At 48.6% G+C, this 22290-nt stretch overlaps 1 protein-coding gene across 1 annotated transcript in view; it reads left to right on the top strand.

The window, feature by feature from the left end:
* Positions 1 to 15240, top strand: part of LOC135815988 (uncharacterized) — a 33711-nt gene extending 18471 nt beyond the window's left edge. The window contains exons 5-10 of the mRNA XM_065329344.1: positions 341 to 362; positions 8341 to 10481; positions 10995 to 11043; positions 12457 to 12550; positions 13061 to 13152; positions 14472 to 15240. Of these exons, the coding sequence (XP_065185416.1) occupies positions 341 to 362; positions 8341 to 10481; positions 10995 to 11043; positions 12457 to 12550; positions 13061 to 13152; positions 14472 to 14488 (2415 nt within the window). The 3' untranslated portion in view covers positions 14489 to 15240. The remainder of the gene's footprint in view (positions 1 to 340; positions 363 to 8340; positions 10482 to 10994; positions 11044 to 12456; positions 12551 to 13060; positions 13153 to 14471) is intronic.
* The last annotated feature ends 7050 nt before the right edge of the window (positions 15241 to 22290 follow it).

Raw genomic sequence — 22290 nt, 5'->3', positions numbered from 1 at the left:
AGACAGAGACAGAGAGGGAGGGAGAGAGAGAGAGAGAGAGAGAGAGAGAGAGAGAGAGAGAGAGAGAGAGAGAGAGAGAGAGAGCGAGAGAGAGAGAGAGAGAGAGAGAGAGAGAGAGAGAGAGAGAGAGAGAGAGAGAGAGAGAGAGAGAGAGAGAGCGCGAGAGAGAGAGAGAGAGAGAGAGAGAGAGAGAGAGAGAGAGAGAGAGAGAGAGAGAGAGAGAGAGAGAGAGAGAGAGAGAGAGAGAGAGAGAGAGAGAGAGAGAGAGAGAGAGAGAGAGAGAGCATGTAAAACACATATGTGTGATTTGTGCCTCTGTTTTTTCTGACTCTCTATGAAGGAGGCCAAGCAGCTGCAGGCAGGTAAGTGACAAATCAATTCTCAAACTTCTTTTCCGCCAAAAAATTACAAGTCATGACCAGTGATGCACACGAATAGTCGAATAGTAATAAAGTTCGTTCGAAGAGCTGTACAATCATGTTCTATGTGTGGCATGCATGCTAGTTTTGTACGAGTACATGTGGACCCTGCGCTAACGGCAGTAGAGCTATGGCCGCTGCTCACGGCTGTTCCAGCACAGGCATTTATAAGTATGGCGTCGTTCCGTGCGATTTATGTAACATTGTACGAATAGTGCATAGCATATACGCGATGAGTTTGCGTTTTTGGAAGAAACTCATGTCGCTCCTCGCGAGGTTTCACGATTTGGGAAGCGAATCCAAGAGAAAGCGCTCGAGCGAGATACTCAACTTTTAGGTAATTTGAGAGAGAAAAAGGGTGGGAAGGCGTCCTGGCCTGCCCAGTTAACTGTCTTTCCGCTTCAAACTTGCTCAAAACTACTCCTGGTAGTCCAGAGATTGACCGGCCCTGTGATCATCGGCCTCTGCTTGGCGTGCGCGCGTGTACAATATTCAAATTGGACATTTCGTACTCGTTCAACGCACAATATGAGAGATATCACAATTTCCAGCTCACTTGGCCGGCTGCTGTCTTCTTCTACAATATCCCACATTCCAACTAAGCAATTTACAGCAGGAAGCAGCCTTCTAGACTCAACAGCAACTAAAGGGCCACGCCATTTGTCTTCCGCATCAAGAGAAAGCAGGTTCCTGACCCGCCTCCCGAACTCAGAAGTTCATGCGCGAACAACAACGACACTCCGGGAAAACAACCAGAGGATAGTCCTCTACCTGGGAAAATTGCAATCTAGCCTGGAAAAAATCCAGGAAAGGCTTCTCGGGGCCGAGTTTGACAGCGACGACACAAGGAGTACTTCAGAGTGACGCGAAAGTTGCACGACGCAGAACAAATGTTTCTTGAAGGAAAGGCAGGCATGTGAGTTACGAGCGGAAAGCTTGAAACAAGACGCACGTGATTAGCGTGTCCCCAAGGCTGTCCGGGCTAACCAGTCACCAAAATCCACGGGAAACCATGGCCTACTTGGGTTCTGGCGATTTGAAAATTCAAATTTTCTTGCCATTGAAGCCCGATCGAGACTTTCGGCGGCCATATTGTAAAGTGGCATGAAATCGCACAAAAAAACAGCCGTGTGCTACAGATTACAGTACAGCGGTTACCGTACGTGTACTTGATGAATCCGGCCTGTGTGAGCGCGCACCAAACAGTTAGTAGTAGTAACAATACAGTGCCGGCACTGTAGTACAGTTGTGAAGAGCACGTGTAGTTGTACGAGTACAGTGCATATAATGTACTGTTGCGAAGTGGGAACCCATAATGCCTTCTTCTTTACTACTTTAGTTCGGTCCAACTCACCCCTCTCTTTAACTTTGAAGAACGTTCTGGACATCCAGTTTGTTTTTTTGTGATGGCTTCTGGTACAGCTGGTCGTAGCAGCTCCGTTTAGGAGCACTCCGAGAAAGTTGATGGAGGCGCAAAAGTTAAATGCAAACTCTGCGAGACGAAGCTCAAGTTCAATGGCTCGACTACGAGCTCAATGTGGGAAAATCTTCCCCGATGGCATGTTACTTGCTCGACGGCTGTAGCTGCCACGGATGCGAAGGTGTCCCAGGCGAAAAGCGCAGACGCAATGCGGAAGTTTCTGGGCCGTCAACAAATTTCAACGAATACTAGAATATTCGTTGGTTGAAAGATTTGGTATTTGATAGAGTATTCGTTCTTGAAAACTGGGTTAGTGTGCATCACTGGTTGGAATACTATTTAGCATCCAATTCCTCACATATTCACACTCAGTCAGGGCAACAACGACTGGCTTTGGAGACAATGTGTTACTTTGAGTAACTGGTCTCGTAATGCAAGAGCTCGAAGAACTGGCAAGCAATGCTAGACTGCTAGCAGCAACTTGCTCATGATGAGCAGCAACTAACGAAGCAAATGTCCAGTTGGAAGCAATAGAGCTGTATGTCCCCAAGTAGTACCATTAGCAAGAAGATATGATGGCAGGGTTCTAGCCAGGTCAAAATAGTAGGGGGGGGGGGGCATGGGAAACAGTTACCCCGTAACTCATTTTGCATTTTCCGAATTTGTCTTGCCATGCAAAATTCAATGCACGGGGCAAACCCCCCGACTTCACAACAGACAAATGTGCCTTTATGAACCCTCCAGTAGTGACTATCCACTACACTTTTCGTTGAATGGCATCAAAAAAGCCCGAGGGTAAAATAGCAGTGTTGCAGCGAATATTCGAATAATTGAATATCTTCGATTGCACAGAATATTCGAACATGCGAGTCAGAGGTCGAATGTTCGAAATGTTACACTTTGTGTACAACTTTCCGTACAATGGCTTAATTCGCTCATCGCAGCACGCTCGCTGCGTTCTTGCATCGTAGAATGTGCAACAGTCACTGCAATTGAGCAACAAACGACATCGTCAACATATTGTCGCTTACCGCTAATTCTGCCCAATTTGACTTACGCGCCGTTTGTAGCTTGCACCATCGCAAGAAATACTTATGTTCTTCTTCATAGTTTGTAGCAGTTCCTGGTTAGTTTCGAATCGTATGAGTCAGCTTTGCTTAGTTTCGAGTCAGTAGAAATTCGTGATGTCGGATCGTAAAGCTAGCTCCGTGTTGGAGAGTTTGAGAGACTTGAGACTTCTGTTTCCGAAGCAAGTCCACAAAATAGTTCATCCTGCGCATGGAACGCGAGGATGTCGTCTTCTTCCGCTCCGAAGTATATTAGGCTCTTCCTTCGATACATCGTTGATGATCCATTTTAGGAGACTCCAAACTGAAACGAATAAATTTTCATGTACTTGCAACAAAGAGTTACATCCAGAACAGTCCAGTCTACCGAGGAGAACTTTGCATTTTTTTGTCGCGGAATTCAAATCGCGATTTTCTCGACTTTTTCCACAAAAGCTGTGGTCATGTCTTAGCACGCGCTGGCTCAAATAAACAAGGAAGCATAGTGTGCTGAAAGGGGCTCGTCTGTATGGGTAGAATAGTAGAATATTCGTTCGTACTGTGCATATTTTGTTAGAATATTCGTTCGTGATTTGCTATTCTTTGCAACACTGGTAAATAGTGATTATTGGGTGAACAGGTCACATTTTAGTGCTCTTTTATTGCTTGTTTTTTGGATGAATTGGGCGCAGCATCCGGTGCGAAAAGTGGTACAAGCATGGTGGTACTGGTGGTACCGTGTGTGACGCCCCTGGACTCTAAAACCCAGTGCCTCAACTGTAGCAACACCATAGCAGGTGTCTCCTGTCTGCCAATATTCTGGTGATGGAGTGGTTATTGTGCGGGAAGCAATGACTTTCAGACACACCGTCAAATCGGGACTCAAGCGGGCTTTCTCATAATACGAGTGCATGCAGTGAAGATGCACTCTCACTTGTTTTGCATTCCTGTTGCCTGTACTGTATGATTTCTTGCTAGTAATACTGTCATGGCCGCGCTTGGCGGGTTTGTGACTTGGCTTAGATCAGTCTAGTGGCTACCCAGGTAGACGACCAATATAGTCGCCATCCAAGTTGCTAGCTCACATAGAACGACAGGTTTCTAATTCCACTTGAACAGTGTTTATTTGAACCATTGCAGTACTAGATCGAAGATCAAGTGTGTAGAGTCAAAAGACCAAAGCAGGAGAGAGTCGGAGTGACTCTCTCAGAATCGAGAGGAGTAGTGAGCTCCCCGAGAATCGAGGATGAATGTTAGCAAAACAGCTCCTTATATATGCTACATTATGTGATCAAAAGTATACAGTGGCAAGAATGCGTAAGGATTATTTCTATATTACAAACAGTGGTGCAATATGTGCAATCAGCCAAACTAGAATATAGTACAAAGAATGATCAATCAATACGGGGAGCTCGCTCACCCACATTACATGAAAGAGTTACAACTATGCGTGATGTCCGAGGTTATTCGTACGGCGATCGTGCGACGGAGCCTGGAGTACGCTGACGGATGTTGCCGCAGCTAGAGCGCGCCGCCTTCGTACGGTGTCTTGATTGGGTCACCCTTCATCTTCTGCCCCGTAGGCTCTTCCCTCTCATTACCCCGTAGGGCGCTGCACGGTCAAGCCGTGACCTCTCCCAAAAAGGGATAACGGAGTCCGCAGTGCGCGAAGCACTTGCAGGACCCTTTACGTCGTACGACGCGAGAAGAGGTGCCATGCTTGCTCGACTAACAAAGGTATCAGCTCCCTTGCAGGACTAAGCAGGGTCCCCTCAAGCTCAACAGTGTAGTGAGTACAATGCTGACGACTTGTACTGAAGGTGTAGCCGCCGTACGACAACACTTGTGACTCGAGGCCACGAGTTGTATGCCATGATTGCTCAACTAACGAAAGTGCCAAATCCTTCGTAGGACTAATCATGGTTCTTACAGAACTCTAGAATATTTCGGAGCCCAGCTTTTGGCTGCTGAACTCAATGCATGGTCGCTTTCACGACGAGTCTGATCCGGGTCATGACAATTCCCCGGCCTCTCAAGAATCACGTCCCCGTGATCTCAAAGGCTAACGTTAAAGTCAGCGAGTCGTGACGGTAACCGCCCAGCTCTCGTTGGCCAAGCCAACTGGTTCTGCACCGTAACAGGTACGGGCATAGAGTACGAAATGTGGCTCCACAGGCGGGACATTTCCATGAAAAAAATTCCAACTTCAAAATGAAACTGGTACTGCTCCACTATCGTAGAGATGAGCCTGGTGCTGATGATCAACACGCAGCTTGTCATGTACAACTAAATGCACGTTGCAAATCTTCACGCAAAGCGTATACGTATGACAGTTCGCCATTTCGTGTCATCTCAGATGAATGTAGACCATAGGCCATAACGTGTGGTCGACACACCCTTCTACCAAGTAGGTATCCGGTTCAGTACAAAAACTGCTGCAGAGCTCCAGGAGCCATTTCATAGATTTGGTGGTATCCAACGAATCGGTTCCACCCACACTCCACCCATTACAAAAGACCTTGGCGACCTCGCCAAGACTTCCACGGTAGGTTCATTGCTGCCAGCAAGGACAGACACAATGGCATACGCCTAGTAGCCTGTGCAACAGGACCACGATCACGTGTCTCAATTTTGTAGTGTAGCTCAGATGGGTTCAAAGCGAACGCATCTTGATACCGAAGCACTAAGGCTTGCAAGCAGTGGATCTCCTCGCAGGAGATACCAGATTGTCCATCTCTTCCTCCACCCGCCGCCGTGGGCTGGATTGAGTCCGGCTCATCCCTACCACCAACAGTGGGCAACTTGACTGAGACCAGCTCGTCACTACCACAGCCGGGAGTTAGAGCGGGACAATCTGCGCCAATGCGCAACTGCTTCCAGACCCCGAGGGAGTCCTCTGTCTCAGCTAATTGAGCTGATTCCTCTCTCTGGCAATCGGCCATAGTGTCTTCGGTCATGATACTCATGACTTCAGATATTGGTTCCAACCGACCAATCTGCATTGCCCTCTCTAGAGCCACTGCCTCGTCAGAGTAATTTAACACCCGTACGGGAACACCATCCACCGTAGGGCTCACTAGCGCATGCGCCATCATGACATCATTCATTTCTTGAAAACACCCATCAGGTATCGTCAAGGCACAGGTCGGCAATCCGTCCGACGTGTCTAGCACGGCGTTAACCGTCACCTCCGAAAATGGGGGTATCACTTCACGCCTCTCAAGCGAAGAACGTGCTCTCGTTTGCCATCACCATCATGGCTTGGCGGAACGACGTCAGCTTTAGAAGCTTTAAAATGCAATGCTCCATCACCCGAAATGATCTCGCAAGGAATTGGGACAGCACACCGCGTCCAATGTCAGAACCAGTAACCAACATCATACTCAGTACGTGACGAAACACCACAGGGTGCGGACGTCGCGACATATCCGACACCAAACAGGCATCGTCCAACACAGAAATGCTGGTTTCAGGTGGGCATCAGCTCACTAGTGATTTCCATCACACTCCAATCAAAACATTCGAGATCCGCATCAACGAACTCAAATCAGCAGTTGTTCAAGCTCTCTGCAGAACTTGTTACTGTATCATCGTTTCAGCCAGCATCTCAACTGGTGCGCCCAGTTTCAAAATCTGGCTTCGTGACTCCGTCACACGACAAGGACATAGTCCTCTTGACTGTTTTTGAACCGTCAAAGTTCAAAAGAACAGCAACACTCCTCAACTGCAGCTGAGGGCAACGTAGAAGCTAAGCTTCATGCAGTCATCGATCCTGCCACTGCAAGACGACTCTAAAAGTCTAAAAGCATTTCGCCTCTCGAGCAGTTTCTGTGCAAGCGCTGACAAAACAGCAGAGTTTCCTCACTGCACGTCCTTGCAAGAACCTCTGTGGGTTCGAACAATGCACCGTCCACACCGCAAAGCGAGTGCATCTGACACATACCTCCGACCAACAATTGGTGCAGGAGTCGAAACTCTTGTCAGCGGCATAACCGACTTTCGCCAGGTCTTCCGGAGCAAGTAAGTAATTAGTTGGCACGCCAACTGATAGCAACAGCTACATGTATACAGAACAGAACGAGTCTACGTTCCATGTGCACGCACTCAGACAGAGTGTTCAACTGAACGGACCAAGGCCAGAACAGAACAAAACAGTTCGCTTCCGAATCCACTTGAGAACTGCATGCAGCCTCGTGAAATCGACATCAAATTCACACCTCTGCGTGCTCGAGTAAACAAGAGCTCAGAGTTCAGCATGGACCAGTGCACACCGAGTTACGACTACTCTGCCGGAGCAACAGCAAGACGCAACTTGGATCCTGGTCACAGCACCAAATGTCATGGCCGCGCTTGGCGGGTTTGTGACTTGGCTTAGATCAGTCTAGTGGCTACCCAGGTAGACGACCAATATAGTCGCCATCCAAGTTGCTAGCTCACATAGAACGACAGGTTTCTAATTCCACTTGAACAGTGTTTATTTGAACCATTGCAGTACTAGATCGAAGATCAAGTGTGTAGAGTCAAAAGACCAAAGCAGGAGAGAGTCGGAGTGACTCTCTCAGAATCGAGAGGAGTAGTGAGCTCCCCGAGAATCGAGGATGAATGTTAGCAAAACAGCTCCTTATATATGCTACATTATGTGATCAAAAGTATACAGTGGCAAGAATGCGTAAGGATTATTTCTATATTACAAACAGTGGTGCAATATGTGCAATCAGCCAAACTAGAATATAGTACAAAGAATGATCAATCAATACGGGGAGCTCGCTCACCCACATTACATGAAAGAGTTACAACTATGCGTGATGTCCGAGGTTATTCGTACGGCGATCGTGCGACGGAGCCTGGAGTACGCTGACGGATGTTGCCGCAGCTAGAGCGCGCCGCCTTCGTACGGTGTCTTGATTGGGTCACCCTTCATCTTCTGCCCCGTAGGCTCTTCCCTCTCATTACCCCGTAGGGCGCTGCACGGTCAAGCCGTGACCTCTCCCAAAAAGGGATAACGGAGTCCGCAGTGCGCGAAGCACTTGCAGGACCCTTTACGTCGTACGACGCGAGAAGAGGTGCCATGCTTGCTCGACTAACAAAGGTATCAGCTCCCTTGCAGGACTAAGCAGGGTCCCCTCAAGCTCAACAGTGTAGTGAGTACAATGCTGACGACTTGTACTGAAGGTGTAGCCGCCGTACGACAACACTTGTGACTCGAGGCCACGAGTTGTATGCCATGATTGCTCAACTAACGAAAGTGCCAAATCCTTCGTAGGACTAATCATGGTTCTTACAGAACTCTAGAATATTTCGGAGCCCAGCTTTTGGCTGCTGAACTCAATGCATGGTCGCTTTCACGACGAGTCTGATCCGGGTCATGACAATACAAAAGAAACAACAAACTGTAAATGTCACCTGCAGTTACACAACATTTTTTGTGGTGTGCTGTGCTTATCGTTGTGCCCAGGAGATACTGCTGTTCTGCCAAGTATCAGTGAACTCGAAGCAGCAGAGCAGGAGGCAGCCCGGTTGGGCGGTACGACCGTCATCCATTTCCTGCACGTGGTAATACTTGGTGCGGCACGCGTTGGAAAGACCAGCTTGCTGAAGGCGTTGCTTGAGAAGATGCACAATGAGAATGAACTCAGCACACCCGGCATGCGCACGTCCTACGCAACTACAAACATCACTGATGACTGTCGATTCATCGAATGCCCAGACATGCCAGATGCTCTGAGTCGACTCTACGTCATCACCATGATGTGCAAACCATCCACTTCGAATCATCCCCAAGACAAAGAGACAACACAAGATGACAGAGAGAGAGCCCCAGCAGGAGAGGATCCTGTGGCTGGGACCCATGCAGGACCTATGGAGGACAGCAGTAGCAGCAGCAGCAGAAGCAGCAGCAACGGGCCAGCAATGCGCGAGGAAATCCACGAGACCATCACAGGATTTCTCAATGCAGACCGGGTAAAGTACATCTCAGACCGGGCCAACACGCCCAACTATACCGTCATAACATTCCGCGACCTTGGAGGGCAGCAAGTCTACCAATCCGTGCAGCCCCTCTTTATGGCCAAAAACACAGCCTTCATTGCCACATACAACTCTTCTCTGGATCTTCTAGAGACCCTTCCCAAGTTCGATGAATTTCAGGTCAGCCGGGAAGAATGTATCGAGCGGGCCACTCTACCGTCCAATGCGACTCGCCTAGACCAGCTGCTCGGCTGGCTCGACATGCTGCTGCTGAATGCGAAAGCTGACAGCAGCACAGACCAGAGTGCTGCAGATGATGTGTTTGTAGTGGGGTGTCAGAGTGACAGGTGGAACAAAACCGATTTGCCTGATCCTTGTAAGCTACTTCAAGAGAAGATAAAAGGTACGCGGTACCAGAACCTTGTCTGGAACGACACTTCGTACTTCAAAATCGACAACACCAGATCCACTGGAAGTGCAGCACAAGCAGATGAGCTGCAGCGATTGAGAGAGGCCATCATCGACCGCTGCCAGAAGAGCCAACGTAACATCCCTGTTCCATGGCTCCGATTCTGCATATGCATACACGCGCTCAAGCAGGAGGTCACTTGGCCTTGGATTTCCTTCAAGGAGGCAAAGTTCATAGCGAAGCAAGTCAAGGCTGTTCCACATGACTGCAGTGACCGGCAAATACAGCTGCTGCTGAAGTACTGCCACGAAGCAGGCCACCTGGCGTACTTCCCAACTTTCAAGCTGAAAGACACGGTCATCCTGGAGCCCCAGTTCATCCTGGACTGTGTCAATGCCTTTGTCTACATGAAGCCTGACCGAGACATCACAGTGCACGAAGCGCGGTGCTATCGTTCTGGGTTCATGACGGAGTCCCTGGCACGCAAAGCTCTCAACAAGATGTTCGAGGGTCAGTCTTACTGCGACCATGCTAAGGCGTGGCAAGCAGTCAGAGCAAGCAGTGATGGGTTCAAGCTCATTTTTGAAATCCTAGAATGGCTCTCAGTCCTGGTAATTGTGCAGGATGAGAGGTCTGCTGAGCACGAGTTTATTGTACCTGCAGTCGTCCTGGAGATGGGCACGGACCCGCAGACGCCTTGTTCCTGTGCCTATGTGTCCTTGGAGCAAGCAAACCGAGATGAGTTGATGCACTTTCCCGTGTTCCTGTACTGGCAATGCGTGGTGGAGGTGCTGCTTAAGTCACACAAGCGCTCGGCTGCCACGCTGTCACGGTGCAGCGTTCGCCTTCGCTGGAATAGCGATTGGCCGTGGCTGCACCTGCACTATACACGCTACGGCTTACAAGTGTACGTCGAGTGCAAGGGCCGACACGGCGGCAGCGGAACGTCTACGCTGGATGAAGTCCGGGCAATCGTGCTCACAGTGGTACGGAAGTGGGGCCTACAGGTCAAAGTGATCAGCACATTGCCATGCCCCTGCGGAGAAACATCGGGCGAGGAGTGTTTACAGCATGGCTTATCTACGTGCCGCGCGCCAAGCTGTGAGCACGCCTTGGACGCTTCCACCCTAGTGGCTGAAGACTACCCACTGTGTACACGTTCAAAGCCGGATATACAGATGATCCGTGAGCAGGCCATGTTCTGGCTGGGCCTTGACCAGGTGAGAGACTTGACCTGATTGAATTCCCGCAGCTATGCAAAAGACGTTACGTTAGTAGCGCCTGCCGCTAGCTTTGGTTCATATGTTCTTGTGGGGGGGGGCACGGACCATGAGACAAGTTCCACCAGGCCTTGTTGTAATTCTGTTTATCTCTGTTCAGGACAAGTATTCTTCACACACAAAGTTGCACCATGTCTCTATTTTCTTAAAACTTGCCACGTATTCCCGTCATGTTAATGAGGAGATAACCATTTTGAGCCTACTCTGACTTCAGCGATTATGGCTTGTGCATGTGCGTGTTTGCATGCATGTGTGCTTTTGCTCGTGTGTATTTACATGTATGTGTGTGTGTGTGTGTGTGTGTGTGTGCATGCGCGTGCGGGTGTGCGTGTGTGTGTGTGTGTGCGGGTGCGGGTGTGTGTGTGTGTGTGTGTGTGTGTGTGTGTGTGTGTGTGTGTGCGTGTGGGCGTGGGCATGTGCTTGCATGTACTTGGTCTCTTGCAATACCTACAGGATGCATGTGGAAAGCTGTTTGACCCGAGATCGGCCTCTCTTCCTTCAGGTTAGTTGGATGCACAATACAAACAGATCTGGTACAGTCAAATCTGCCGTTAGCGACCTCTGCTGTAGGCGACCATCTACCGTTAGCGACCGATTTTCCGTGCACCGACGGTTACACATACAAACTGATCTGTCCAGAGCGACCATCTGCTGTGCGCGACCAGCGACCGCGATTTCATGCACCGTGGCTGCATTCAAATCTGCTGTAAGCGACCGCGACCCAGGTTCAGTAAGGTGCGAAACTGTACTTGCCAGTACAAAGTGTGAAAATGCGCTGTCTTGCAAGTGCGATCGACTGGCCACTGGCCTCTACTGAGGCTGTGCTGTAGCTCTCAAGTCCAGGCAGTGTCGATCTACTGCCGTGTCGCATACGCGTGCTATACGGGTATGGTCGTCGTTTAATATCCAATAAAATGATATTAAAAATCACATTATTCTCGTCGATTTGAGTACATGGATGCATATACCTGGTATGCCGGATTTACCATACATCTGCCGTAAGAGACCATCTGCCGTAAGCGACCGCTTTTTCTTGCACCAAGGGGCGGTCGCTTACGACAGATTTGACTGTACTTCCAAATGATGTTTTGCATGATGGCCGCATTCGCATTCAACCTTTAGTCGCAAGGAAACCGGTACGCTATTCTATTTTCGTTTTGAGGTAGCTATTCCCGTTCGGGTATTGAACACTGCATGAGCACAGGACCATATCTGCTGTGGATAGAATGTAAAAGTTGAGCCTCTTCTCACCGCAAGCTGGTGTTTGATCCCAGCCAACACTGCAGTTCTGACTCTGTTTTGGGCCCTAGACAACCGACATTACATTGTCATAGAATTGCTAAGGGGTCGATGTCATATTTTGTCGCCCTGAAGCGAACATCGTCCGTGGCAGAGGAGGAGGAGGGTGGGAGGTCGAAAATCGTAACTTGCTCGACAATGCACTACGTGTACATGCACTTGATTTATGGTGTCCAGCGTTGCAAACTGTTTTCATTTTGCAGGAGTGAGGGGTCCGTCCGAGTACGAAATGAACCATGTTCATTTCAGTGGCGACAATAGACTTCTGCAACAAACCGTGTGTGCGTGCCCACCTGTGTGTACATGTAAACATTGCATCTGCATGTGTGTGTGTGTGTGTGTGTGTGTGTGTGTGTGTGTGTGTGTGTGTGTGTGTGTGTGTGTGTGTGTGTGGGTGTGTGGGTGGGTGGGTGGGTGGGTGTGGGTGTGGGTGCGTGCGTGCGCGCGGGCGGGTGGGTGGGTGGGTGGGTGGGTTCGTGCGTGCGCGTGCGTGCATGTGTGCGTGCATGTGGGTGGGTGTGCGTGTGTGCGTGTGTATGTGTGTGTGTGTGTGGGTGTGTGCGTGTGCATGTCTCTTGGCCACTCCAATGGCATGCCGTCTGTTTCCTTGCAGCAGAAGCCTGTGCCAGTGTGGACAGTAGAAGCGGTGGTCACGGTGCTCGTGGAAGCGGTGTTCACGACGCTGAATTCATGTCACTTGGTGCCATTGGGTTAGTGAAGGCTTTCCTCGCAGGTTTATAAAGAAGTCAAATACATTGCCTTGGAGCTGACCAATCAGCCACTTTCATTAACGAAGCGTTCGGGGTAATGGAAACACTGACAACACGCTGCCTTCATATTTAGTGAGGGGGTCTTTTTGATCACATAATGCTGCATCGCATTTCAAGGCTCTACTGTCCACCGAGGTGTGATTCTACTGTCCCGGGGGGGGGGGGGGGGGGGGATGGCAGGCACTGTGACCTGGGGGGGGGGGGGGGGGGTGGCAGGCACTGTGACCTGGGGGGGGGGGGGCAGGCACTGTCCACGGGGGGGGGGGGGGGGAGGCATACTGTCCAGTGGGTGGGGGGGGGGGGAACTCTACCGTGTCCACTGGAGGGAGGGGCTCTACTGTCCACCGAGGGAGGTTCTTCTGTTACGACCCTACATAGAACGTGGACCTGTTTCTAGTTTTTTCGTTTTGTTTTGTGCTGTTTTGTTCTGTCTACCACTCTGCACTGCAGTGGAAAGACACTTGATCAGATTGCCAACTGGCATGCGTTTGTTAGCTCGATTGAACCGTTCATCGGTGGAGAGGAGGAAGGCGACGAGAGAGGTTGGTTGCTTTTGGACACCGTGATTCATGTGTATTTCAATAATGCCGGGTGGTGAATATATTTTCTCCAGCAAGGACACGGCAGAGTTTTAGCCGTGTGTATGTAGCGAATTATGAGTAAACGTAGTTTGAAGTAGTTTTAGGGTCAACCTTATTCTCTGGGAGTGTAGGAGCCGTTCGATTGCGGGCGAATTTCGGAGAAAATGAGCGTGAGGCTGGTGGCCTAAATTTTCTTTTGTATTTGAACATTCTCGGTGGCGTCCAAATATACTAATTGTGTGGTTCAGCCAGGTGAAAATATCTTCAGAGCTAGTGAGTGCTCCTGGGCTGGTTGAATTGTTTTGCAATACCCTCTTGGGTTGGGGTTGGGGGGGGGGGGGGGTTGGGGGGGATTGTTGTTCACTGAACCACAGATCTTGCTATGTTCAAGCTAAGTTGCTAAATACTCGCCAATCAAAACATCTGATAATTGGCCTACAGTCCATTTCAAAACTATAGACGCGTACCTAGGCAAAAACCGTTATGCCAGCATCTATACCACATAAAATCTGTGATCACTTTGTGCATAATATCCAAATTGGGCGTCTGTTATCCAATCGTTTAGAAACTATTTGAGAGCAATTGTGGAGCGATCCTGAGCAATATTCCGAAAACTATTCTCAAAACGTTCCAGCCAAATTTGAAATATTTCAAAAACCCTACGCGTCTATAGTTTTGAAATGCACTGTAATACTGTAGAACGTATAGTTTTTAACGGGTAAAGAAATTAGCATTCTCTGAATCAGGACCAATTGACAATGAAATATGTTATTGACCCGAGTTTCAGAGTTTTAAGGAAAAGAAGATGACTAGTACTGTACAGTAGTATCTGCTAAATTTCAATTGACGCGGCAAAACTTTAGCCAAAACACTCCTTTCGTTTAAATCACTAAAATATCACCTGCGCTTAAATTGGACTAGGATGGAGAGCCAAGGATTAATTTATAGAAAATAAAAGGACCCAGGAACTACACGTTACGCTATAATGTCCACTAACACCACCAGTCACAAAACAATCAGCTCATGCGATAACATTGCACGACATGGACCTACGGTACTGACGCTATAATTAGCCATTTTACCATTTTACAGTAACAAGTGAACTGTTGAGCTACAAGAAAAGTTAGCCTAGTTCTATTAGAAACGTGTGTGTGTGTGTGTTGCTGCTGTGCTCCGTCTCTGTCTTTCGTCCGGGTCTCTGCTCATCCATTGTGCACTGTACCATGACAATGAGAAGTTCACTCTGCTGCTGTTTGACCTGTATTGTGTTTGTTTGCCAGGAATGCTAAGTACTTGAAACAATAAGCAGGAGATGAGGCCTTGTCCAGAGATGGCAGGGGGGGGGGGGGGGCAAGCGTCTGCTCTCCGACCCCCAGCAGCTCAGTGCCTCGGCCGGATCAGATTAGCAGCCTGGCCGCCCTCCGGTCAGCGTCGTGGAGCCTGATGTCTTCTTGTGACCGGAGCGTTCGTCCTAGGCATCATGGGCGCTGTGTGTTTTCATTGCCAGTTGGCCTGTGTTACTGTGATCAGCCCGTGTCATTTTCCTTCATCATGAATTTACACATAGCAGTGATGTTTCTAATGTCTTGAAGTACACTTGAAACTCACATGCTATTTACTTTGAATTGCAGCTAGTAAATTTTGAAAATAACTTGATAAACTACGACTTTTCAATACAAGGCAGACAATCAGGGAAGTTTTTGAAGCTCCTCTCATTCCCGCCATGAATGCAATAAGAATATTAATTTCAAGACACGCTTGCGTTAGCCTTTACTGAAACTTGACTAACGATATTGAGATCACCATGTCTCTGTGCGTTGAGCCAATCCACATTGATTTCATAGAAGCCAACCTATATCTTTGCAGACTTGATTATGTATCCAAATTCAAGACTGAGGATCTTACCAGAACTTAGTAGCAGAATGGGGTTAATGCGTTGAAATAGGCTGGGAATTTCTCGGTTCTATGCTAATAAATACATATGACATTGCCTTACTCTTTTTGCTGTCATCGGCTCACTGCTGATGAGATATAACAAGGTGGAAACAGCTGGCTGTCTGAGATTTGAGTATGTTTTTGTTTTTTAAATTGTTGACCACCTCCCTTTGGTGTCCCAGCAGCTGAGACTGCTGTTATCACCACCATGTCTTCACCCATCCACCTCCCTTTGGTGTCCCAGCAGCTGAGACTGCTGTTATCACCACCATGTCTTCACCCATCCACCTCCCTTTGGTGTCCCAGCAGCTGAGACTGCTGTTATCACCACCATGTCTTCACCCATCCACCTCCCTTTGGTGTCCCAGCAGCTGAGACTGCTGTTATCCGGCACCACCATGTCTTCACCCATCCACCTCCCTTTGGTGTCCCAGCAGCTGAGACTGCTGTTATCACCACCATGTCTTCACCCATCCACCTCCCTTTGGTGTCCCAGCAGCTGAGACTGCTGTTATCACCACCATGTCTTCACCCATCCACCTCCCTTTGGTGTCCCAGCAGCTGAGACTGCTGTTATCCGGCACCACCATGTCTTCACCCATCCACCTCCCTTTGGTGTCCCAGCAGCTGAGACTGCTGTTATCACCACCATGTCTTCACCCATCCACCTCCCTTTGGTGTCCCAGCAGCTGAGACTGCTGTTATCACCACCATGTCTTCACCCATCCACCTCCCTTTGGTGTCCCAGCAGCTGAGACTGCTGTTATCACCACCATGTCTTCACCCATCCACCTCCCTTTGGTGTCCCAGCAGCTGAGACTGCTGTTATCCGGCACCACCATGTCTTCACCCATCCACCTCCCTTTGGTGTCCCAGCAGCTGAGACTGCTGTTATCACCACCATGTCTTCACCCATCCACCACCTCCCTTTGGTGTCCCAGCAGCTGAGACTGCTGTTATCACCACCATGTCTTCACCCATCCACCTCCCTTTGGTGTCCCAGCAGCTGAGACTGCTGTTATCACCACCATGTCTTCACCCATCCACCTCCAATTCTAATTGCAACCGTTTACTATTTTAACCCTTTGTGGGTCTTACTCAATGTATGTGAGGGGTGGTCACGCAAACACGCGTACAAACAACGAGCCATAACTCAAGTCCTGTGAGTTGTAGGTATGGGTAAACTATATATTTTCAAAATCTGTATGCCTGGACGAGTCCAGAAAACACAAATATGACTATGTCCAGGCAAGGGTATGACCCGTGGTAGCCCTTCAAGTTGAGAGAAAATACAATTGCGAACAAAAAAACACAAAAATCACAGCACGAAGTGCATACCAAGTTCGTGATGGAGCTGAAGTCCTATGATAAACAATCAGGTAAGCGCTACGTCTTGGTGAAGAATATATGCTCCTAATTCCGTCCTTGAACTCCAAAACCTCGCCATCGGCGATGCACCAGCAGCAACAGTTCCACAATATCACAATTTTGGTTCGTTCGCCTCAGCGCCGCTCGCGTCAGATTCACTCTCGCTCAGATGAGTACTCAGGCGCGATGTCACGCGTGCCGTGATTCTCAGGGCCATGCGAATCAGCTGATCGCACCTGACAAGTCCTTGTAAGAGTTGCTGTTGCTGTACTTCCTCGCTGGTTGGTAAATTTGATTTCTTCATTCGGGGACGATTTATTTGAGCTAGGAGGACTCAACGGAGCTCTCTTTCTCACGACATTACACTGGAAATCCTCCAGGGACATCCAGCCTAGACTGGTGCCGTCAGTGTCCTCAGAAAGCTTTTCTGACACGGCTTCAAGAGATGCACTCCCAATCTCGAAATGCGCGCATGGCGGATGGTCGTCTTTTCCAATTTCACCAGACTTCAGTCGATCGATACTGCAAAAATTTGTATGGTAAGTATGGTTGTTTTTTACACCGTTGGAAAGCCTTGGACCTCAGCTACGAGTGGAGCACCATTTTAGTTGTCTCCTAGCAACAAAACTCAAAGAAAATGCGATTTTACTGTAAGGGTCACATCAGGGAGTCGTCAAATAAATAAATTATAGGTATTTGACGACTCCCTGGGTCACATACGACCCTTACGCTTATGTGAGACCCATAAAGGGTTAAAAACACTCAATCACTGTGTGACGTCATTGTTGATGTTCCCGGCTATCATTGCTGTACTCTTCTCTGGCCCCTGTGTCTGTTGCAGCCATGATCACTGCATGCTGTCCCTTACCACCATTTTCAGCCTAGCATCTGCTACTGTCGTACTGATACTATAGTTTTTATGTGGTATAGTTGCTGTCCTAACGGTTTTTTGAAACCAGAGGTCTGGACTTTTGAAACGCACTATGCTCTAGTTTGGATCTACATGTTCAATGACTGATACAATGTAGACCAGGTTACCAGCGTTACCAAGGGTACTAGGACTAAAGGGACCGTCACCTAATTTTTTGCTGACTACCCGCCAAATCTTTTCGTTTCACGTGTAAGAAACGTCCGCGTAACTCGCTACCTTTCATGTCAAGCTATCGGGTGGTGTTCATACTGGAAATCGATGATGCCACACCAAAGATATTATTATTACTTGCATGTACGCGTTGGAGTCAACCATGCAAGCATGATCCACAACTTCGCTTATGCTGAACATGATAAACAGGACTATGACAGGGGAAAGAAATTGAGCTAGAACGATGATACAATGATATAATTATCACATACAATGTAGCTCATGGGTATTGAAGATATGTCATTTATGAATATGTGAAAAGAATTCGGGTGGACACACCCATTCCCATAGCGCTGCATATCACATCCGAACCAGTTCCGTTATTTTACAACGTTTCGGCACTTGGCCATCATCAGGTAATAACAATGAATACCGTGGAAGCCACACAAGAGCAGTATATACGCAGAGTGTAGCGCCAAAAAAGATGCGAATTATGTCACCTAGTATGACAGAGAGAGAGAAAAGGCGCAACTAGCACATCACGGAGGAGAAGCAGCAGAAGGTAGCGCGCATTGTGCTCTGTGAATGGCGTTGCGCAGAGTGTAGCGCCAAAAAATAAAATGATGCGAGTTATGTCACCTCTATACAGAGGGGGGGGGGGGGGAGAGAAGGTGCAACTGTGCACATCACGGAGAAGAAGAGCGCGCCGTTGTGCTCTACGAAGTGAGGGTACATGCCAAATAATTATGGTGTTAATTCTAGCACAGGATCTAGGAGGGGAGCACGGAGCCCCATGAGCCCCAGATTTATTTCGAATTGTGTGCGGAAGCCAGCATCAACGAGTCACAAGACCATCAGAGAACACAGGAGACATCAGTACTGCCGCCGTCTTCTCTGCGATGCCATCGAAGACAAATGCGCAGAGAAAGATTACCGCGGGAGGCGATACAAGCAGTCTAGAGAGCAACTGTGGACGTTTACACAGTCGGACTACCTATTGATCCGTTCTCTTCAACGTGCAGTGGTTACCGAAGAACGAATAAGTTCCAACGCCAGACTAAATCGGAAGATTTCTGGGCTTCGAGAGGCGGATCAACGTGTGGCGGGAACCAACAGCTCACCCCGCGGCCCAACTCCTGTTGCCGCCGTTGGTGTTGCGTCACCCGGTGGGCATACGACCAATGCTGAGCCAGTCAATGAGCGGGCGTTGGTGGTGGGCGACTGTGTGTCCGACCAGACAAGGCGTCTGCTGGAACATGGACCTAGCTTTGTCCCGTCGACGGGGAGGCTCACCAAGCAAGAACGAACAGATGTTGAGACATCGGTTGAGAGGATGGCGTTCACCCTCCGGTGGCAACAGCCCCAGCCTCAGGGTGTGGACCTCAAAGAGGAGGACCCACCGCCAGAGATCAGACAGGACAAGAAATTGTGGAAGCTGATGAAGCGTGGCTTTAAGCAGCCCCCACAGATGGACGACAAAGACGAAAGGAACATGGCCAACTTCCGCGACGAGGTGTTACGAGCTTACGACAGACACACACCCTCTAAGCCCAATCTGACGCAGGAGGAGCGGGTGGAGCTGAAGCGACTTCGCACAGACCAAGAAACCATCATCAAACCATCGGATAAAAGTAAAAAACTCGTTGCTATGAGACAGGAGCTGTATTTGCAGAAAGCAGAAGACATATTATCGAACATGACCATGTATGAGAAAGTAGATTTGACCATAGAGTCCTACGAGACCAAGACACGAGAAGTAATACTGTCAGAGTGCAAGAACATAGATTCAAAACTCCTAAAGTCAATCCTACCAAGCAGTACGAAGTTCCCCGAGTGGTACGGTCTTCCAAAGGACCATAAGCAGAACTTACCATTGCGACCCGTGGTAGCAGCGTGCGACAGCCCAACGACTGGAGTATCTATTGTATTGGAGCGCATCCTACAGCAGCTCATTCAATTTGTCCCGGCCCACCTGGCTAACACGACGGAAGCAATAACCCACATCTGTGACGCATGTCCGGGATTGAACGCCCCCGATGGCACCATTGTTATGTCCATGGATGTAGTCGGGTTATATCCGAGCATACCTATTCGGGAGGGCGTTCAGGCAGTGGTGGATATGCTGCAGCAGTATTCCCAGCGGATCGACATGTTTGGGCTGAGTGTGAGCGGGGTACGGAATCTGCTGCTGTTTGTTCTCAGCCACAACTATTTCAGATTCGGCCATCAGATCTATCACCAAGTGGACGGGGTTGCAATGGGTAACAATCTTGCACCCCCATTTGCGATTCTATTCATGCATACGGTTGAGGCCAGGCTTCTGCAGGATTCTCCGTTAGTACCGCTCCTCTACAAACGCTACATCGACGATATCCTGCTGCTATGGACCCACGGCAGAGAGAGCTTGATGCGGTTTGTGCAGCATTTCAACTCTGCACACCCAAGTATCAACTTCACATATGAGCTCAGCGAGGTGAGTGGCTCCATAAATTATATGGATATCACAATTATGATCCAGGAAGGCAAGCTGGCATACAAGCTGTACCAGAAGGCATGTGCTAGTGGTCTACTCATTGACTATACTTCGGCAGTTCCCCACCATATCAAATTGGCAGTTGCTTCGTCACAATTCCTAAGAGCTCAGAGGCTCTCATCGAATACCAGAATGCGTGCAGAAAGTGAAGCGATGGTTCATGAGCAATTAAGATTGAACAATTACCCAGAGAAAATCATTGAAGAGGCACGCACTGCCTCCATAAGGCCAAAGCGTCGTCGCCATGCCAACCCATGCTGCGCATTTCTAAAGCTTCCATATAAGTCAGATAAAGTACATCAAGCAGTGAATAAAGCAATCAGAAAGTATAAAATTCCGGTTAGAGTCGTATATGAGCACACTGGTAGCCTGAGGCGCACATTGTGTCGCTCCGCCCTCGTTCCTCCTCTATGTGTCAAGGCTGCAAATCCGCTACAACCGAAAAAGAGAGGTCGCCCAAAGGGGCCATGTATCTCGTGTATATCCGGGGCACAGGATGTATGTATGCAGAAGAATGTTGTATATCAGCTGAAGTGCAAAGAATGTCCGGAACAATATGTTGGTGAGACTGGCCGCTTTCTGGAAACTCGCCTGGAAGAACATAATGGTGAGGCAAGACGCCAGGAACTCGACAAGCCATGGGGCCAACATTTTCGCACCACTCACCCTGGATGTAAGCTTAACTATGGGCAAAGTGCATTCTCTGCAGTTGAAGTAGTAGGAAGAGAGCCTGATCGAGCCCGTCGCAAACTGCGCGAGGCGATTGAGATTCGTGATGCCAAGCCCCATGTGAACATAAGCACCGGATGGGATTTGTTGTGAATTTTCTCAGCTTCCCCTGCTGCTACTTCAATATCACTGAATAATTATAATATGAGGCGGGTCACTCAAAACCATTCTATTCCTGATGCCTCGTCGCGTCCCTGGTGGTAACAGTTTGGCATGGAAGTTTTAACCTCATAGTGCATTGACTCATGGGGCTCCGTGCTCCCCTCCTAGATCCTGTGCTAGAATTAACACCATAATTATTTGGCATGTACCCTCACTTCGTAGAGCACAACGGCGCGCTCTTCTTCTCCGTGATGTGCACAGTTGCACCTTCTCTCCCCCCCCCCCCCCTCTGTATAGAGGTGACATAACTCGCATCATTTTATTTTTTGGCGCTACACTCTGCGCAACGCCATTCACAGAGCACAATGCGCGCTACCTTCTGCTGCTTCTCCTCCGTGATGTGCTAGTTGCGCCTTTTCTCTCTCTCTGTCATACTAGGTGACATAATTCGCATCTTTTTTGGCGCTACACTCTGCGTATATACTGCTCTTGTGTGGCTTCCACGGTATTCATTGTTATTACCTGATGATGGCCAAGTGCCGAAACGTTGTAAAATAACGGAACTGGTTCGGATGTGATATGCAGCGCTATGGGAATGGGTGTGTCCACCCGAATTCTTTTCACAGATGAAGCTGCAGGAAGCCTCAGCCCTTCTTCAAATTTATGAATATGTCCTTAATTATGTCATTGAATATTGCAGCCTGAGTGATAATAATAGTGCTATTTCCTGAGTTTGACTGTTTCAGGACCTGTCGGAATATCACGATGCACAGATCTTCATGCATAGATCTCGCCATGCGGGTCGAAGGATATACTAAGTATTATTATATACAAGTAAATCAATGATCATTTTCACTGTTAGGAGATCCCCCCGATAGGCTATGCCTTTGGGAAATCCTTTAAATAATAAATATCAAAGGATAACTGCGTATTAGTTTTGCCAATGTTTCTGTTCTTGGAGATGGCAATGTTGCGTGACCAAAAGTTGTTGATTCTTCCCGCAATGAATTATATACTCAGAATGCTATCGTGTTTCCATGGTATACTAAAACATAATAGCAAATGAGTTTGTGTCCATGGAATACTAAAACACAATAGCAAATGAGTTTGCGTCCATGGTATACTAAAACACAATAGCAAATGAGTTTGTGTCCATGGAATACTAAAACACAATAGCAAATGAGTTTGTGTCCATGGTACACTAAAACACAATAACGGTTATGCGCGGTGCAGCTAACGAAATGGATGAACGGACGACGGCCTGAGCGTTCTTCCTGGGTGAACACTGGCGTTCTCCTTCCTGGGTGAACACTGGCGTTCTCCTTCCTGGGTGAACACTGGCAGCCACCAT

This window comes from Sycon ciliatum, chromosome 4, assembly GCF_964019385.1.
Source record: "Sycon ciliatum chromosome 4, ocSycCili1.1, whole genome shotgun sequence".
NCBI classification, from domain to species: domain Eukaryota; kingdom Metazoa; phylum Porifera; class Calcarea; order Leucosolenida; family Sycettidae; genus Sycon; species Sycon ciliatum.
Note: the sequence above shows the minus strand (reverse complement) of the source record. Positions and strands in the feature narration are given on the sequence as shown.